At 49.3% G+C, this 18,700-nt stretch overlaps 1 protein-coding gene across 5 annotated transcripts in view; it reads left to right on the forward strand.

Moving 5' to 3' along the window:
* Tspan32 (tetraspanin 32) overlaps window positions 1–10,339 on the forward strand; it is a 14,961-nt gene extending 4,622 nt beyond the window's left edge. For 2 of the 5 annotated variants that reach the window (XM_031388958.1, XM_031388963.1), the window contains 4 exons: window positions 1,767–1,841; window positions 5,775–5,876; window positions 6,402–6,528; window positions 8,422–9,529. In XM_031388958.1, coding sequence (XP_031244818.1) covers window positions 1,767–1,841; window positions 5,775–5,876; window positions 6,402–6,528; window positions 8,422–8,747 — 630 coding nt within the window. In that variant the 3' untranslated portion in view covers window positions 8,748–9,529. The other 3 variants (XM_031388959.1, XM_031388960.1, XM_031388961.1) reach the window with 3 other exon arrangements.
* The last annotated feature ends 8,361 nt before the right edge of the window (window positions 10,340–18,700 follow it).

Raw genomic sequence — 18,700 nt, forward strand, 5'->3', positions numbered from 1 at the left:
AGGAGGAGGAAGAAGAGGAGGGGGAAGAGGAGGAGGAGGAAGAGGGGGAGGAGGAAGAGGAGGAGGACATAAAGGCGAAAGAAAAGCCGAGCAGCAGGCAACCCCAGGGCCAGCTCTAAGACAGACAACTCTGGAACTGTCAGGAAGAAGCAGGGAAGAGGATTCCCCATTCCTGCAGAGGGGAGATTCCCCACCCAAGTTTGAGGGCCGGTGCCAGTGACCCCAGCTTTTCGCACATATTTTGTAGAGCTAAGCTAGCCCTGGCATGGGCTATCTGTTCCTAGCGCCCTGGTCAATGACTGTAGGTCATTCTGCGTAGCGGTCACTTTTCCTCATGGGGGTTATCCCTGAGTGGTGCTGGGTTAAGACAGCCAGGCTACAGCTGCCCATATTCATAGAGCGGCATGCCAGTGACACTTTAGAGTGGGAAGGTGGTTGAAATGAAGGTGGCTCAATGGTCACACAGGTGGGTGGACCTATGTGCATGGCCCTGAAGCTGAGTAGCAATCAAGAGCGCCAGGCAGAGGCTCTAGGGTACCCCAGATCTGAGGTTACTAGATAGGACTTTGTTGGGCTGGGGAACAGGATTCCTGGTCAAGAATGACCCTCTGATACTACCCACAAAATGTAGGGACTTGGACTAGTACATGGTCAGGGGAGACGTCTGCATTGTCCACTCCTGCCTATAAAGACGTCAGAAGTCTGTGCCCCAAATAACGGAAAGAAGAAAAGGCTGAGTGTGTGAAGATGGCCCCTTTTTGCACTCTGGGTGAGGGTTGGTAGTTGGGGAACCACAGAGACCCATGCAGTGGTATAGAGGAAGGGTAGGAAACTCACCAGAAAGATGAGGAAGACCATAGTCTCCAGGGTGTCAAACGTATGCCCGGGGTTGTGGGCTGTGGTTCTGAATGAGTCAGATTGTAGAGGTTAAGGTCTCCTTGGAAATGTGTTTCAGAAACAAAACAAAGAACTAGCAGTAGGCGTCCAGTATGAAGTGGCTTTTCCCCACCTTCGAGAGAGAAGTTTGCGGCTAGGGATGTGGGTCAGTTGATAGAGTGTTTGCCTAGCATGTATCACATCTTTGTTCAGTCACAAGCGCTGAATAAAACGTAGTGGTTGTACACACCTGTAATCAGAGCGCTGAGAAGATGAAGGTGAGAGGGTCATAAGTTCAAGGCCAGCCTGGGCTACATAGACCCTACCTCAAAGGATGGGTGGTTAAGTATATGAGAAATGCTGGAGAAACAACAGCTCAGCAGTTATGAGGGATGCCTGATCTTCCAGAGGACCCAAGTTTAGTTCCCAGGATCCATACAGAACAAGCTGTGGCTCCAGATCCAACCCCCTTCTTCCGGTCACCCCAGGCATCCCTATACATGTACATATAATACATGTAACTTAAAAATAAAATAAAACATAGATGCTGGCCCGTTTATGTTTAAAGGGTAGGAGGTTCTGCTGTCAGAATTTCAGATATGGGGAGCTGCAGCCTAGCCTTTCTGGGTCACAGTTTCTCCCATGGGCAGGGCTCTCCACCACCCTGGAAAAGCCTGCCATTCTCAGGAAAGCAGTGTAGCACCTTAGGTCACAGGTCCTCAGAAGCACACAAAGCCTGGGGAAGGACTTTCCCAGAAAAAGCCTCCCCTAGGCAGTAGGGGATGGGGCTCAAACCTGCACCTCAGCCACACCCAGTTGGGGAAGCTGTTCACCTGCCTCTCCAGGCCACCTACCTGGCTATGCAGTGACAAGAACATCTCTGTCCCCAGGGTTTCCTGTGCTTTGCCCTGTCATTCTGCATCCTGGTACAGGTGGCCTTCTGGAGATTCCACAACCCCACCCAGGTGAGTGCAGCCAGGAACCTCTCCCTGGACCAGCCAGACACTTTGCCCAGAGTTTCTGCTTGTCTTCCCTGCCCAGGGAGATTTCCCCAAGGCTCATATCAACCCTGAAATTAGAAGGGGAAAAAAAAGATTATCTATACTCCAGGGGATCTGGAAGGGGGTTCAACCTCCACAATAGCTTGAGGGCATGGATGCCCAGAAGTTCTGCTTGAGGCAGGACAGTCAAGCAGCATTTTGGCAGAACATTCCCTGTCCACTGAGGGGTGGTCTGGGTGGCTGGAGGATTGGGTCACAGTGTGGGTGGCCTCAGTGGAGACAGCTGCCAGGTACCAGGGTCTGGCTTTGGGTTGGCCTGCAGCAGCTGCAACCCATCTCCCTGTTCTAAAGCTGTGTTTACATCCTGAGCCCTAAACCTAGGGTCCAGAATGGCAGGGGCCTCACAGGGACCAGAGAACAGACAGCAACAAGCAGGGCTTAGTCTAGAGAAAGAGGCCCTTTACTCCAATCCCCATAAGACTGGCTACTAGGGCAATTCTCTAAGCCCTGCCTGGCTCTGGGCGGGGTAGGGCTTCCTCCTGGACTCTGGTCTGTTGGCCCATCTTAGAGTTCTGAATTCCAGCAGGGCCCACGTGAGCTACCCCTAGAGAGCTACCTGGAGGTAGCCTGGGTCAAGACATCTTGGGTTTGAAATCAAGGGTAGAAGGACAGACTTGAGCACACGTCCTCTATCCACCCGGGCCTCTATGTCTGCTTCTGTGAACAGAAAGTAGAAGCCCTACTGGAGGGCTACTGCATGGTAAAGATGAGCCAGCAGTGGGGAGCACGGGGGCGGGGAGGAGTCAGGCTCCATTCCACTCCCAGGTGGTCTGGAACATGGACCTAGTTCTGGGTTGTCCCAGGTTGGAATGAGGTAGTGTCTGGCACCAAGCACAGCTTGCACAGAATCTCCAAAACATCCTCCCATCATCTACCATCTTCATACTGGGGGGGGGGGGGGGGGGGGGGGGGCGGTCCAGGCCAGACACGTCAGAGCTTGGTCAGCCCAGCTACCTCCAGTCACATGAGTGAGAAAGGATACAGGAGTCAACTGGTAATACTTGAAAGTCCCCCTAGTCCCCCTGAACCTCACTGGAAAGGTTCCCAAGACATCCTAAAACAAGGGTCTAACAGGATGAAGAACAGAGGAGAAAGAGATCTTGACTGTGTCTGTGTACACACAGGCTCCGGCATGAAGTGAGGATGGGGAGCTCCTTCCTGGTCCCCTTCCTAGGACCCAGGTCTTGGCAGGCACCCAATGTTGGTGAAGATGGCGGTGTAGCTCAGCCTGTTATGGGATGAATGCAGAGTGATAGGGCTATTTATTCATTACACCCTCGTGGTGGCTACAGAGCCACTTTGCCACAATCTCCCAGTGTCCCCTAGGAGGGGAAAATGAATCGTTTGGTTTTCCTTAATAATTCATGTCAAGACCAAGCATAAAACAGGCATGCCTCTGTAGCCTCAGGACCCAGTGCTGGTCCACAAGCCGCCTGCAGCTCCACATGGGGTCCTCCTGACCTTGCCTGTAGGGCCCATCTGTATAGCCCCGAGCTGCCAAGCGTGGGGGAGGGGAGTCACCAAGCCCAGGCAGATAGAAAGACAGGGTGGTACCCGGGACATGAGGTCTCAAACTGCAATAACCTGGGCTGCAGGGATTAGCCCAACAGGGGCTAGGGGTGGCAAAGGACTAAAGAAAGGACAGGTGCACGCATGTGCAAATACACACACACACACACACACACACACACACAGAGAGAGAGAGAGAGAGAGAGAGAGAGAGAGAGAGAGAGAAGACAGAGACAGAGAGAGAGAGAGAGAGAGAGAGAGAGGGAAGGAGGGAGGGAGGGAGGGAGAGAGCTCTAGGATCTGGTGGCTTGAGCTCTCTGATGGGAAACCTGCAATCTCCTATCCCCCAGCAGCTTGGTGTGTTAATTATCTGTAGCTGAATATGGAAGCAGGGTTATTACATACAGATCAACAAGAAGACAGGGTTTACTGTATACAGCCAGACAGAAGGCAGCTTCAGCTCATCTTAGTGAGACTCACACAGTGGATGGCTTTGCCAACTTCTCATGAGGCTGTAGTCCTTGACAACAAATACCCACTCAGGACTTCATCCACTCAGGGCTCCCTCCATCCTCCACACTGGACAAAACACTTACAAGGGAGAGTTTGTAACCCAGAAACTGCTTGCCAGCCCTGCAGCCAGTTTTCTTATTGGAAGGGACCCCTGGGCAAATGGTGTGGACGCTTCTGGCCCTGGTTTAGGAAGCCTCTGGTCCACCCTCTCTATTCCCATGAAAATCTCCAGCATCTGTCTCTTACAGAGCACTCAGGATGCCAAATGCCCAGATGGCCATGTACTACCCTCTGCCCCAGTGCTTGGGCTCTGCAGAGAGAGTTCAGCCTGGTCTGTAAAATTCCAAGATTAGTTCTAAAGTCTAGGCAGGGCTCTGTTGTTCTGCACTTTGGGGGTGGGATGCTGGGCAGAACCAAGCTGAGCTGAGCTCTACAGCTGATGTCATCCCCATTGTCCTGTAGGAATGACAGTGGACAGAGGGCCCTGGGGCACTGGGACATCCTTGAAAAGTGGTAGAACTCATGAGGGAAATAAAGTCAATTGTGCTAGGGAGTGATACAAAAAAAAAAAGAAAAAGAAAAAAAAAAACAGCTAGTTCAAGTGGGCCTGCTCATTTCTGCTACCTGCCCCGCCCATTCCAGAATAGCTCCAGACATTCTCAGCCTTCCCTAGGATTTGCTCCCTTAAGGACACAGTAGCCCCATAAACTCAAAGAAGCTGAGCCCATGAGAGGGTTCTGGGCTCAACTGACCAGCAAACCAAGGCCAGCTTGGCACCTGCCCCCAGTGGGGGAGGGCTGGGGCAGGCTGAGCTGGGATGACTCATGGGGATGTCTGGCTCTGTTTCATGGATGGAGAGGGAGGAATCGGTGCCAGGATCAGCAGTTAGCAAGGAGTTCCCCTGGCTCCTGCAGGGGCCTTGGGCCTGGGCTGAATTAACTAAGCACCTCTAACTGCCCACCTGTCCACTATGACCTGCAGGCAGCTGGCGAGTGAGGCCCATAGAGGACACCAAGCCACGGGACAGATACCCTGCCTTTCTGAAAAGCATGAGTGACCAGAGGACACATGGGGCTTCAACACCACCCCACCCATTTAGGGCAACCATTTGTGTGACCTGGCTGCTGGCCTGGCATGAGGCTTGGAAGTGGGGAGGACTCAGGGTCTTCAAGACAAAAAGATGTAGAAGTACTTGCCCTGGGTCAGGAGACCAGTAAGCCCCATGTCCAAGATGCATTCCTGGAAGAGATTAAATTCCAGCTTGTCTCTGAAAACATATTTGGCCTGGGGGAGGGCATCTTAGGGTAGGGATTGAGTAGAATGGGAAAACAGAGCTAGGAGACAGGAGCAAAACAGTCTAGGCTTTCTGTGTATAGAGCAAAGACAGGGCCAGCATCCTTCCTCCTCTTCCTTGTCTACCTGTATCTGATGCCAGGTACCTTTACCTTCCCTGGTCCAAGACTTAGAGCTCATCTTCCCAGTCTTCTGGGTAGTTCTGGAGAAAGACCCTCAAGCACCTTAGGGAAACAAGGAACTAGTCCTGGCCTCTGTCCACACTTCTCAGCAAGCTGGGCCTATTGCCTATAACCAGGCCAACAGTAGCACCAGGATGCCACTCTATGCGACCCAGAAGCTACCACTGAGGGTGAAGAGCTGAGCTCTGCTGGCCTCTTCTTTAATCTTTGGGATCCTGAGGGCAGTAGGCAAGCCACAGGATTGCCATGGTAGGAGGAAAGTCCTTGGAGAAGGAGGCCCAGGATGTGGGCTTCCCTGGGTCTCTCTCAGGGCATTGCCTCCTGTGATGCTCTCATGCAGGTGGAGGATGTGGTGTTGGACACCTATGACTTCGTGTATGATCAGGCAATGAAGAACCCATCTAGCAGCTGGTGGCAGGAGCTGGCCGTCATCCAGGACACGGTGAGCTAAGGACAGGGTAGTCATACTTGCTGTGCTCCAGAGAATGGATGCCAGAAATCCTGTAGAGTCAGCCATCCTGGCCGGGCTTCAAAAGGAGGTCTCAGAACACAGGTTCATTTTGGGTAGATGACTGAGCGAGCTCCCACCCATCCTCCTCTACTCCAGACAGGACTGGCTACCCGATATATGGCCAATGCAAAATAGAAGGGCAATGCCCCTGTTCAACAGGGACTGAGAATTCCAAGAAGAAATTGGATATTCTTCGAGGAAATAAGTGTTTAGCCACCAGGCAAGCAGCAGGACCCTGCTGTAAGAGGAAGTGGTCTTAAGAAACCCAGGCTGTTCTGTCAACAAGCCAAGCCACTGGTGGCTGTTCTTCCAGGAGCAGTTGTGATCCTAAGCCCTGGCATTGGTCTCTGGGGAGCCTAGTTTGCAGAATCACCCAAAGCACTTGTCCTTTGTTGCCTTAGTTTTCCCATCAATCAGTCCTGCCCCCTCTATGCTCCTCCCTGGTCTGTCTTGCAGTTTCTGTGTTGTGGGAAGAAGTCTCCTTTTGGGCTTCTGGTGAGCACGGGAGCCATCATGTGTCAGGGCCAGGAGGTCATGAGAGAGGTGAGGAGGAGGGAGATAAAGGCTTCTGGACTCAGGTCAGGTAAGGGTTGGGCACTTCAGGTTTTACCTATGAAGAGACATCTTCATCCTCTTTGCCCCTCTGGCCCCTCACATCTTGGGAACTACCCTAGAGTCTCAGGAATGTACCCCCAGCCCCGTGATAGAGGGCCACAGGGAAGGAAACTAATGGGATGGCCAGCTTGACTTTAACCCTAGGCCCAACTCTCTTTTGCAGGCTAGCAGCAGGCATGTGCCCCACCTACTCTTTCTTCCTTTATGAGGCTTCCCCTTCAAGAACCTTCCCTCTCCTCCCCTCCCCTCCCCTCTCCTCTAAAGCTTCTAGAAGCTCAAAGCTATCAGGTATTTAGAGAGAGTAGGAAGGGATCCCCAGGGGTCCCAAAAGAGCAGAAAGTACCAGGGTGAGGGCATGGAATGGCCCTTCTACCCTGAGGGATAGGCTTTGACTCACTCTCCCCTCCTGGCTGTCTCTCCCTACCCAGCCCCCTCTTTGTCCCATCCCCCTGCTGTTCTGGAAACAAACCAGCCCTATCTCATGGGGAGAGATGTCTGGCTACCCTCCAAGAAACAAGAGGGTGGGGAATGGCTCAAGGCCCAGAAGGGAAGGGAGCTGGCCTGCTGGGACGGGGCTGAGAGTCAGGGAGCCCCATCGGAGCCCCATCTACCCAAGAACAGTCCTCAGGTCCCAAATACAAAATAGTTCAGTGCCTGCCCCCTACCTCCAGGGTGGCAAGGTACCACAGCTGCTTGCAAAGGATCCCTGGTGGGAGAGAAGCAAAGGCCAGCTCAAGCCAGTAAGGGTCAAAAGGACCATTTCCTTGCCAAAATGCACCCTGTGCGGTTGGCTCCACATGGTCCAGCCCATCCTCACCCTCCCCAAACATCTCGGCCTATCCCCAACAAAATGCCAGCATATGAATGTCCCAGATGCCAATGGTCAACTCCCTGTTGAGAGAGGGGGGGAGAGGGGGAAGGGAAAAAGGAAGGGAGAGAGGGAGAGGGGGAGGGGGAGAGGGGAAAGAGGGGAGGGGGAGGGGGGCAAGGGGGAGAGGGAGGTCCTGTCAGGTCCACAGTGAAGAGACCTGCAGCATCAGATTTTCTGCCCTCCACTAACAGCAGCCTCTGGGGAACTGTGATTCTTCTCCCTATCCCTGCCTCCCACCCACGACCCTCCCCCACTGGACTACCTAGGGACAAACAGTGGCCCACTGGATGAGCTCAGGGCAGCTAGAACTAAAAAGGAAGGTCCTACCTGGCCCCCAGGGAGTAGGCCACTGGACCCACAGACAAGCTTCATGCCCTCAGTCTCAAGGTTCATGAAGCCTCTTTCCCAGAGTGCTCAGAAGTTCTGCTTGGGAAGTCTATACCATGACTGTCCTGGCCTCAGCACTGGTTCAGCAAACCACGCAGCTCCAGGGGCTTCTGGGAGGAATGTGGAATTAGGGGAAGCTGAGCACACTGTGCAGGGAGGGCCAGCCAGGGTGGGCGACCACGCATGCTACCTTTGTCCAGGACTGCCTCCAGAGCATCGGGAACTTTCTGTGGACACACTACAGTATTGCTTCTGCCCTGACCTGCACCAGCCTGGCCCTCACGGTAGCCACCAGTTCCTTCCTGGCCCTCCCTCTACCCTGCCCTGCCTCCACTCTTCCCAAGTAGAAGCAGTCCCTGGGTTATTGCTCCCAGGCCAATGCTCTAGTCAGGGCATTACCAGGATCTTCCAGGCCCAGTAAGCAGGGAGGAACCAGCTCCTGACCCAGGGAGGAGGCCCAGTGTCTAGCTCATGCCCTCCATTTCCCAATCCTAGAAACTTCCCTGGAAGTGGTAAAAAAAAAAAAAAAGAAAAAAGAAAAAAATCTTCCATCAGGGTTGTTGGTGGCTATTGATTCCTAGACATCTCTCCTGATTGTTCCAGGTATACGCTATGATGCTCTGTGCCTTCCTCTGGTTTTCCATTCACTCCTACTGTGGCTTGGATCGAAAAGGCAGATACTCCCTGACCCCACGGTAGGCCCCTCTCTTTCTCTCCAGAAGGGTCTTACAGCACCACAGGGTCCTGGGGTATCTTTGTCTCCCACCACAGATGTGCTACCTCTGCCCTGGAGGACAGGGGTGGCCTCCAATGCCCTCTTCTCTTCTGCCTACTTCCAGTCTCTGATGAGACCTGAGGTCATCCTGCCACCAACACAGAGATATGAAGATTCCAGCTCCCCCTCCCAAGCCTCCCAAACTGCCCAGTAAAACTCCCAGACCAGGATATCTGGTTTTAAGGAACCCAGGACTCTTCATGCACAGGGTCAGGAAGGACCCAGTGCCAGCAGCTAGAAGCCTTCTGTTCCCAGAGCACTTGGACCTTCCTTGATGGGTGGTAGGCCAGATTCACCCGCCCCCACCCCCATCCCCTAGCATCTGGATCCCTATGTCCAGCATCTTCATTGCCTCTCTATGTTCTGAAAAAATAGCCTCTCCATTCCCTTCAGAGCATTCTGGGACATATTTTTAAATGTCCATATTGTACATACACATGTGTGTAGAGGCTGGGGGGACAATACTGATTGTCATCCTCAAGAATGCTGTCCTGCTTTAAAATAGAGTCTTTCACTGCCCTGGAGCTCACCAGTTAAACTAGACTGACTGGTTAGAGAGCCCCAGAGAGCTTTCTGTCTCTACCTCCCCAATACTGGGATTACAAGCATGCACCACCATGTCTGGCATTTTTATAGCTTAAGTAATCAAACTTAGATCCTTATGCTGACAAGGCAAGCGTTTTCTACATTTATTCATTTATTATTTATTTAAGTGACAGGAAGAAGGGGCATGTGTGCATGCCTCTGACTAAATTATACCCCAGTACCTTCTAGACCGTACTAAAGCACCCTCACCATCCCCTCTCATCCATTCTGGGATGGATTTGCAGTCTCTTCTAAATGTTCTACAGCAGCCTCATAGTCCCTACAGAACTCTCAGGAACAGATCCCCAGTTCTTCCTGGAACACGTAGAACAATCTCCCTGTCTCCCTTTGCTTCTCAGATCCCATGGCTGCCAGGCCCAGGAACCCAGCCTCTTCAGATGGACCTAGGATAGGCTGGTGCCTCGATGCCCCTCTGAAGTGCACACGTTTGCTAACTGTTCAACAGCCCTCTGTTTGCTGATGGTTGGATCTAGCAGGATGCTCGCTGCCTGCTTGCCCACAGAGATGAAGTCTTTGGCCCTCAGCCCTCACATGATCATCAAAGGAGTAGATAAACTCTGTCTTGCACAGGGTGGGGCAAGGGAAGGGGAGAATATCCCACCAGGTGTGTTAGCTGATCTTACATTGTTGCGGCCAGATACCTACCCGAAACAGGAGAGATTTATTCTGGTTCATGATTTCAGAGAGACTCATGTCCATCACAACAGGGAAGGCAGGGAGGAACCGCTATGTCTATGGCAGCAGAGACATAAGGTAGAAGCTAGAGGTTGAAGTCAACTGATTACCTCTGGGTCATCATGGAGAAAACCATGACTTTGGCTCTGTAGTCATGATACTGAAATGTGCAGACCCACATGGTGACCGCCATGTTTTGGTAACGGCCATGGGGCTGCTAATGCTCCTCAGTTTAGGGAGAAGAGGTCACTGTATCTTCACCTGGGATTCCAGCTACCTCTCCCTCCTGCTCAGTACCTGTCAGGGTCCTGGGAGATGCTGGACTGTGCCAAGTTTAACTGGAGCCAGGACTCCATGATCCAGAATCCACGAGGTGAGGCGTTTAGGTGGTGGAAGTGTTTGGGATTACCCACACTCCTCATAAGCAACTCCTCCCCCTAATAAACTCATTGATTCTAATTGAAACTTGGGTAGAATCCTTTCTTCGGTCTACTGTTCATGGCCCCATCTGGGGTGACCAGTTTCTTGTTTCCTGGAGAAAAGTAGTGCAGAGAACAGACAGAATGGAATGAGGGGCAGGTTAACCTTCAAAAGCCCACCCTACTGATCTACTTTTGTCAGGCAGACCTCACTTCCTACAGGCTCCACAATAGCACCATAAGCAGAGAGAAGGGCTAGGGGAGAAGGCTATCCCTTCTCAAGGGCACAGCCCAGTGACCTCTTCCTCAAAGTTGGCCTCTCCTTCTAGTTTCCTTTTTAAAACATCATCGAATTATGACCCCTCCATGGATTAATCCACTGATTAGGTCACAGTTCTCACAATCTAATCACTTCCCAGATACCCAGCCACTGAACACTTCCCTAGGGGGCATGCCTATAGCAATGAGTGGTGTGTGTGTGTGTGTGTGTGTGTGTGTGTGTGTGTGTGTGTGTGCGTGTGTGTGTGTGTTTGTGGGAGTATATGTGTATTGTGTGTATATGTGGTGTGTGTGTTTTTGTGTATATGTGGGAGTTGTGTGTGTTTGTATGCGTATGTTTGGTGTATGTATATGTGTTATGATGTATGTGTTTGTGTGATGTGTATATGTGTGGTGTGTATATATGTGTGGTGTATGTATGTATGTATGTGGTATGTATGTGTGGCATGTGTATATGGTGTGTCTGTATATGTGGTATATGTATATATGTGTGTGTGGTGTATAAGTGTGGTGTAGTGTGTATGTATGTGGTGTGTCTGGGTGAATGTGTGGCGATGTAGTATGTGTGTGCTATCTGTATGTGTGTGGTGTGTATATATATATATATATGTAATGTGTGTGTGTGGCGTATGTATGTGGAGTGTGTAAGTAGGTATGTGGTATATGTGGTATATTGTGTATGTATGTGTGGGTATATGTGTATGTGGTGTGTATGTAGTATATATGTATGTATGTGTGTGGTGTGTAATATATAGATATGTATGGATATGTATGTGTATGTATATATATTTATGTATATATATATATATATGGGTGTGTGTGTGTGTGTGTGTGTGTGTGTATGTCCTCATAACAGTAAGTTAAAGTAGCAACCATTCACTAGGTTATGATTGTGGGTCAGAGTCCAGATGGAGGGCAGGTTCTCCACTCAGCCTCTTGACATGGGGCCAGAGGACATGTTGGCTGGGCCTTACTTGGAGGCTTCTAGAAGACCCCATCTGGACTCGCTCCGGCTTCTGGAAGAAGCTCATTTATTGCAGCTGTGGGCTTGTGGTCCCTCTCTCCTTGGTGGCTGCCAGCTAGGCCAGCATTCTGCTCTATGACTCTGGTTCACTCTGCTCCATCCCCATAGGGCTGGCTGAGCCTTCCTGTATGCTGCTCATTCTCTGGCTTCCCCCAGCTGGCGAAGCTCTTTAAAGGCCACATGATGATCTTGTCTGCACAAGAATTCTTTCTTCTAATGCTGGTAAAATGCACTGTGCCTGACACTGACCATTTGACCACATCCAAGTGGACAGCTCGGCAGAATTAACATCCACCCACACCATCCGCCTCCAGAACTTTCCATCTTCCTGTACTGAAACTCTTTCCCCTCTCAGCCCTGACTCGATGCTCCCTCCACAGCTCCTCGCTCCCCACCCTGCTTTCTGTCTCTGTAGATTTGGTGAGTTCAAGGTTCTCCTGGGAGTGGTTCTCTCAGCATAGGATCTACATGGTTCATCCATGTTGCAAGGTAAGAGAGAAATCTTAGCATGTTTACAGTAGCCTCATGATCAGATGTTGAGGGACTGTCACAGAGCATGTGTGTGTGTGTGGGGGGGGGGTAGAATCTAAAACTCCTGCCTCCTGTAGCCACTGTCACATGACAGTTCAGCCACCCCTATGAAGAACTGTCACCTGTTCTTGAATATTCTCAAGTATTCACACAATTTGTGCAAGCTGCTAAGTCCTACGGAGACACATTTACCTAGTCAAGACTGAGGCACCAAATGCAGCCTGTAAGAGAACTTCTCCTGAGGGAGGAACCTACCTCATACCCAGACCCAGCAAGAGAAGGTCCTTCAAATCAGGGCCATCTGCAATTTATCGCCACACATGGGAAAGGCCTGTTGACCCTTCTTGTGTTTCTGATGCACATGCCTCCTCCTTCCCCCACATTCACTTCCCCAAATAAGAGGACTCCCTCTATGAATAAGGCACTCTACATCTGCAAACACACAGAATTTCTCCCTAGGGAGATTCCTAATGTTACAAATATTTGGTTCCCCAGAAAAAAGCCCAGGGTCTCTGCTGGCAAGCACTTCTTTGGTTCTAGTACTTACAATCTCACTGTACTTCGCCCTATGAAATCTACATGAAAGAAAGCACAAATATGCAGTGTCCTAGTCTGGTGATTAGACACTGACTGAAACCAATTCAGGGAGGATAGGATTTCTTTGGCTTATACTTCCAGGTAACAGTCTATCATTAATGAAAGCTAATGCCGGAACTCAAGCAGAACAGGAGCCTGGAGGCAGGAACTCAAACAGAAACCACATAGAGGCACTGCTTACTAGTTGGTGCCTAGTGGCTTTCTCAGCCTGCTTCCTTATACAACCCATAGGCAGCACCACCCACAGGATGCTGAGCCCTCCCCCACGTCATCACTAATCAAGGAAATGCCCCACAGACTTGCCTACAGGACAATCTGATCCAAGCAGCTCCTTGGCTGAAAGTCCCTCTTCCCAGATATGTCTAGGTTTGTGTAAAGTTGAAAAAACTAACAAACACTCAGAACAAGGTAGTGTGTGTGGTGTGGTGTGGTGTGTGGTGTGGTGTGTGGTGTGTGTGTGTGTGTGTGTGTGTGTGTGTGAGAGAGAGAGAGAGAGAGAGAGAGAGAGAGATCCAAACACTCAAAGAGGCAGAGGCAAGAGGCAGCCTGGACTAAACAGAAAGACTCCACTTCAAAAACAAATGAACAAACGACAACAAAACAAAACCACAAACGAGGAGGACAAAGGAGGGAAGTAGAGAGGAATATAGGATCCCATACAAAATGGTGGTGGACAGGAGGGAAGAAAAAAAAAGAAAAGTGAAATAGGGATTGTAAAATGTACACAATACAGCACAAGAAAATGCCCATTGGATGCTGTAAGAGAATGCACATCCTTGCAGTTCATTACCAAGTCACAGTCTGCATGGCTTTAACCATTCATGGTTTGTCTTGTTTTCCAGTTCTTCATTCATTCTTGTTGCTATTTCTTTTATTACTGCTGTGGAGGGCCAACAGAGCCCAGACTACCCGAACCTGCCTAGAATGAGCAGCAACACCCTTATTTCTTCATTTTAGCACTACTCAGCCAGCACCCTTGTGGGTCTCTTAGCCCAGCATGGAGGATCCCAAAGCAGCCAGGTGCCACCAGGCTTCCATCTCTGCTGTACATTCTGTTCTCTGACCAGGACATTCCCCTGTTGGTTACTAGGAACTCCAACATAGGGAAGTATCTTTGAAGGCATGAAGCAGAACTCCTGGGATGGTTCACTAGCTCTCATTGTAAGAAGTGGTGCCCCCACAGCTACCCCTCAGATGTCCAACTGGGGTATTCTGGTTTGGAGGAAAGAATCACTACACATTGGCTACACATATTATATGCTACAGGACACCATGCAACTTTGCAATGCAATCTCCCAATATGATCTTAAATGATTCCTAAGAAGCCACATTCCACAGAGTGCCCCTGATCACTAGCTGTTTGAATAGCAACTTCAGTGAATCCCGGGGTAGCCTTCCCGTGCTCTTCTGACTTTGGCTTTAAGGTTAGTCTCTTAGCAACTATGTGGTTTGGATGCAGTTGAATTGAAGTTTAATGTTGTGTCCAAGTTTGATCTCTGTTGTGAGGATTAAAAGGATACAAACCTAATCTGACTGTGGTATTCAGAAACAGGGCCTCTGGGAACAGAGAGAAATAAATGCATGCAGGTCTACTTGCTTGGTTGCTCTCAGCTAACCTTGTCCTTCTTGTTACTGTTCTGAACCACCTGCCTAGGGAATGGTACTGCACACAGTGGGTTAGGTCTTCCCACATAAACCCCTAATAGTCATACCCACTGGCCAAGATGATGTGATAACAAAGTCTGAAGGGTAAAGCCCCATAAGTTTCCTGACTGATTTACACTCATTCTGTCTCTTGTTGTGGGAATGCCCTTTGGTGCCCCAGGACTCTGATGCAAGGAGGCCATCACCAGAGGAAAGCCCCTTAACCTTGCCCTTTCAAAGTCATAAACAAAATAAATTTCCTCAAAAGCATAGATATTCATCATCGTGATGTAGTGCCAACTAATAGAGACAACTGGTACTAACAAGTACTTCTTATTTAAAAAGGGAAACAGAAAAGATAGTTATGAATGGATGGGGGAGGAGCTGAAACAAGAGGATCAAGTAGGGAGGGGGAGGAGAGAAGGGGGTGAGGGAGGAAATATGAAAGCCATCTAAGTGAAATATCAAATAACAAGTGAGAGACAGTCTCAGTTGGCCATCTCTTGTTACCAAATGAAGTTTCCAATAACAGGATTGAGTTACATCTAATTGAGTTCTTAGCTAAAGGGGTCTCATGGGAACTCCCAGGCTGTTGCCAAGACAATAAGTTGCTCCCCACAAACCTGGAACAGCAAAGCCCCATTGCTGGAGATAACACTTACAGAACTCACTGAACATGGAGAAGCCAAGCTGGTCTCTACAAGAGCCTTCATCCCCACACCCTAGCATCTTTAGTACAGGAGATACTCTGCATGCTACCAAAAGAGAAACATAAACAGCAACCCAGCTAAAAAACCCTTTGATCTGCAATGGTGACCTGACTGCAAGATATGCTAGGGCAATGGTAGCACAGAGCTTTGTGGGATTTCTGAGAGCGAGTGAGTGGGTCTCTGACTCTTGTGCCTCTCTTGGACTCTTTTCCTTTTGTTGGTTTGTTTTGTCCAACCCCAATGTCATAATTTTTCTTTTATCTCATTATATTGTACTTTGTTATATCTTTATTATTAGCCCCTAGAAGCCTGTTTATTTTCTAATGGGAGACAGAAAGTGGGCGGCTCTAGATAGGGGTGGAGGAAGAGGAACTGGGAAGAGTGAAAGGAAACTAGTCATGATATATTACCTGACTCGGGGGAATCTATTTTCAGGCTGGGTGGTGGTGGTGCATACCTTTCTTTAGCTCTAGGGGGATCCAATTCCCTCTCTGGTCTTACATGCATACACTGAGACCCACATATACACACAATTAGATTTTTTTTTTTAAGGAAAAGAGACTAAATTGTTTTGAGTGGGGCAATGTGGGAAATTCTGGTAAGGGCACAGAAGACAGGAGACCAGGGAAGAGCAAGGACATGTTAAGGACTGCCTACATGATTGCAATTAGGATGCAGACAGAAGAAACTTTGTCAGTTAAGGCCAGTCTAATGAGATCTCTGTTAGAAATGAGGATTGCACTGGAAACTGAGGCCAGCATCTTTAACTTGCAGCAAAGAACTCGGATGGCTCTTGTCTATGAGCTGAGCTTCTATGGAGGGTGAAGTAAGAATAGTGAACTTGTTTGCTGGAAGAACCTCAACATGGTACATCATTCAGGATGTGGCATAGGTATTTGGACTGGTTGGTTTGGTGGTTAGAATGAGAGATGCATCCCTTAGACTCAGGCATTTGAACACCAGTGTGTGTGTGTGTGTGTGTGTGTGTGTGTCTGTGTGTGTGTGTGTCTGTGTCTGTGACTGTGTCCGTGCATATCTATGTGGGACCCCACAGAGACCAGGAAAGGGAGTTAGATCTTCTGAAAGTGGAGTTGCAAGTGTGTTTAAGCCATATAACGTAGGTGCTAGGAATCAAACTCTGGTTCTCTCAAAGAGCAGTCTAGCTACTAAGCCATCTCGAAACCCTATGCTAGTCACTTCGAATCATCGACTTGAAGTATGTTGGAAAGGGTTTTAGTGAGGAATTATCTAGTTCAGGTAGGCCAGCAACATGTCTGTGAGGAATTGTCTTGGTTGTCTATTGATGTGGGAAGACCCAGGCCACTGCAGGCAGGTGGCACCATTTCCCAGGCAGGTGGTCCTGAACTATAAATAAGAAGAGAGACAAAGCTAGTTGAGGGCTACCAACCAAGGAGGCCTGCATGAGTTTATTTCCTTGTGTTCTTGACTATGAATGTGATATAACCACCTGCTTAAGTTCCTGCATTGACTTTCCCCCCGAAATGATAGACGGCGACTTGGAATTTTTAGCCAAATGTTTTTTTTGTTTTGTTTTGTTTTGTTTTGTTTGTCAAGGCATTAGTCACTGCAACAGACATGAATCAAGAACAGTTTCAATAAGTACTTTCTATCAGATTAACAGGCTCAGGAGCAAAGGATCCCAGGATACAATGATCTGGAAAAACAAAAAATAGCTTGGCCAGAGAAAAGCAAGACATGAAGGCATATAGGGCACAGGGCAGAAATCATTTGTTAAGGATAAAAGGGAGCCAGTGGCTTTACATCAAGACAACTGGAAAGTCCTCCGGGGCATCTCATAAATCTAAGACAGCAGCCTCCTTCAGGTGGTGGAGGAGGAGTCTGGGTCACTTCCTGTGCACCCCAAAGGAAGCTGCCAATTTGTTTTCCAAGTGTTGGTTACAGATTGAAAACTCATCGGCCACATGTGGATGCCCTGGTTGATATGTGCTCTTACTTACACATTTAGAACTTGTGTATGTCCGTCATTGGTGTAAGTTGGTACTGCTTTCTGGGTTTGATTTCCCATTTCTCTGCTGGTTAACTAAGTTTGACCATGTCTGTTTCCATTTCACAAACCAGCTGCTGTGCTTCCTGTCAACTGATGGGTGGGATAATGTGTCTTGTCTTGCTGGTTCATGGGGGATGCTAGCGTATCTCCATAAAGATCACAGGGCTGCTCATAAACAGGGTAAGTATAACCTCCTGATCTGTGACCCCAACACGTGTGTGTGTGTGTGCATGCATGTGTGTGCGTGCATGCATGTGTGCGTGTGCGTGCATGCGTGCGTGCATGTGTGTGCATGCGTGTGTGTGTATGTGTGTGCGTGTATGTGCGTGCATGCATGCGTGCGTGTGTGCGTGTGCGTGTGTGCGTGCGTGTGTGTATGTGTGTATGTGTGTGTGTGCGTGTGTGTGTGTGTGTGCGTGTGTGTGCATGCGTGCGTGTGTGTATATGTGTGTATGTGTGTGTGCGTGTGTGTGCGCGTGCGTGTGTGTGTGTGTGTGCGCGCGTGTGTGTGCGCGTGCGTGTGCGTGTGTTACCACATAGCCCTAGCAGTCCTAGAACTCACAGAGGTCCCTTTACCTCTGCCTCCTGATTGGTGGGATTAAAGGAATGAGCCACCATAGGTGGCTTCTTCTACTCTCTTCATGGCATACACACAAAAATAAATGAATATAAACTAAAAATAAAGCACTTGGGGGCATTAATGAAGTACCTTTGGTGTTTCTGGTGTTATTAATAAGAGAAGAGACACCCTGAATGCGGTCACACCATCCTATAGGCTGTGCGTCCAAACTAAACAAAAAGTAAAAGGGAGAAAGCCAGCTGAGTGGGGGTTCCCATCTCTCTGGTGTCTAGCCAGCACCATGGATCAAGGAGCTCTCTGTCAAGGTACATGTTGCATTCTCTGAACTGTGAGCCACAACAAATCCTTCTTCCTTTAAATTGATGTTTGTCAGTTATTGGTCACAACACACAGAGAAAAGTAACTAGTGGCCCTGGACATGTTGCCCAGTTGTGGGTTCAAAACCCTGCTTGCTGTGAGCATGTTTCATCCTAGTGAAGACTAACTAAGCAAGTGTGCTGGTTAGGCTTCATCAACACAAACTAGAGTCACAAGGAAAGGACCTGCCATCAGATAGGCCTGTAGGCGATTTCTGTGGGCCATTTTCTTGATTAATGATTGATTTAAGAGGGGCCAGGCCACTGTGAGTGGCACCATTCTTGAGCAGGTGGTCCAGGGTTGTATAAGAAAGCAGGCTGTCCAAGCCATGAGGAGCAAGCCAGTAAACACTGTTCCACTACGGCCTCTTCTTCAGTTCCTGCCTGCAGTTTCTTCCCTGGCTTCCCTCTATGATGGACTTAGAAGCTGTAAAGTGGAATAAATCTTTTGTTCCCTAGTTATGGTTTGGGTTATAGCATTTGTCACACCAATAGAAATTAAACTGGGACATCAGGTGATCCCCATAGAGTCTTGTCCAGTATGTGGAAGCCTGAAGAACAGACACTTTCACTTCCCAGAGAAGCAATTTGGTGTCAGATTGAGTCGTGACAACCCCACTTGAGTTTCCAGTCTGCTGGCCTAATATGCAGAGGCTG

Source organism: Mastomys coucha, unplaced genomic scaffold (assembly GCF_008632895.1).
Source record: "Mastomys coucha isolate ucsf_1 unplaced genomic scaffold, UCSF_Mcou_1 pScaffold21, whole genome shotgun sequence".
Taxonomy (NCBI): Eukaryota; Metazoa; Chordata; class Mammalia; order Rodentia; family Muridae; genus Mastomys; species Mastomys coucha.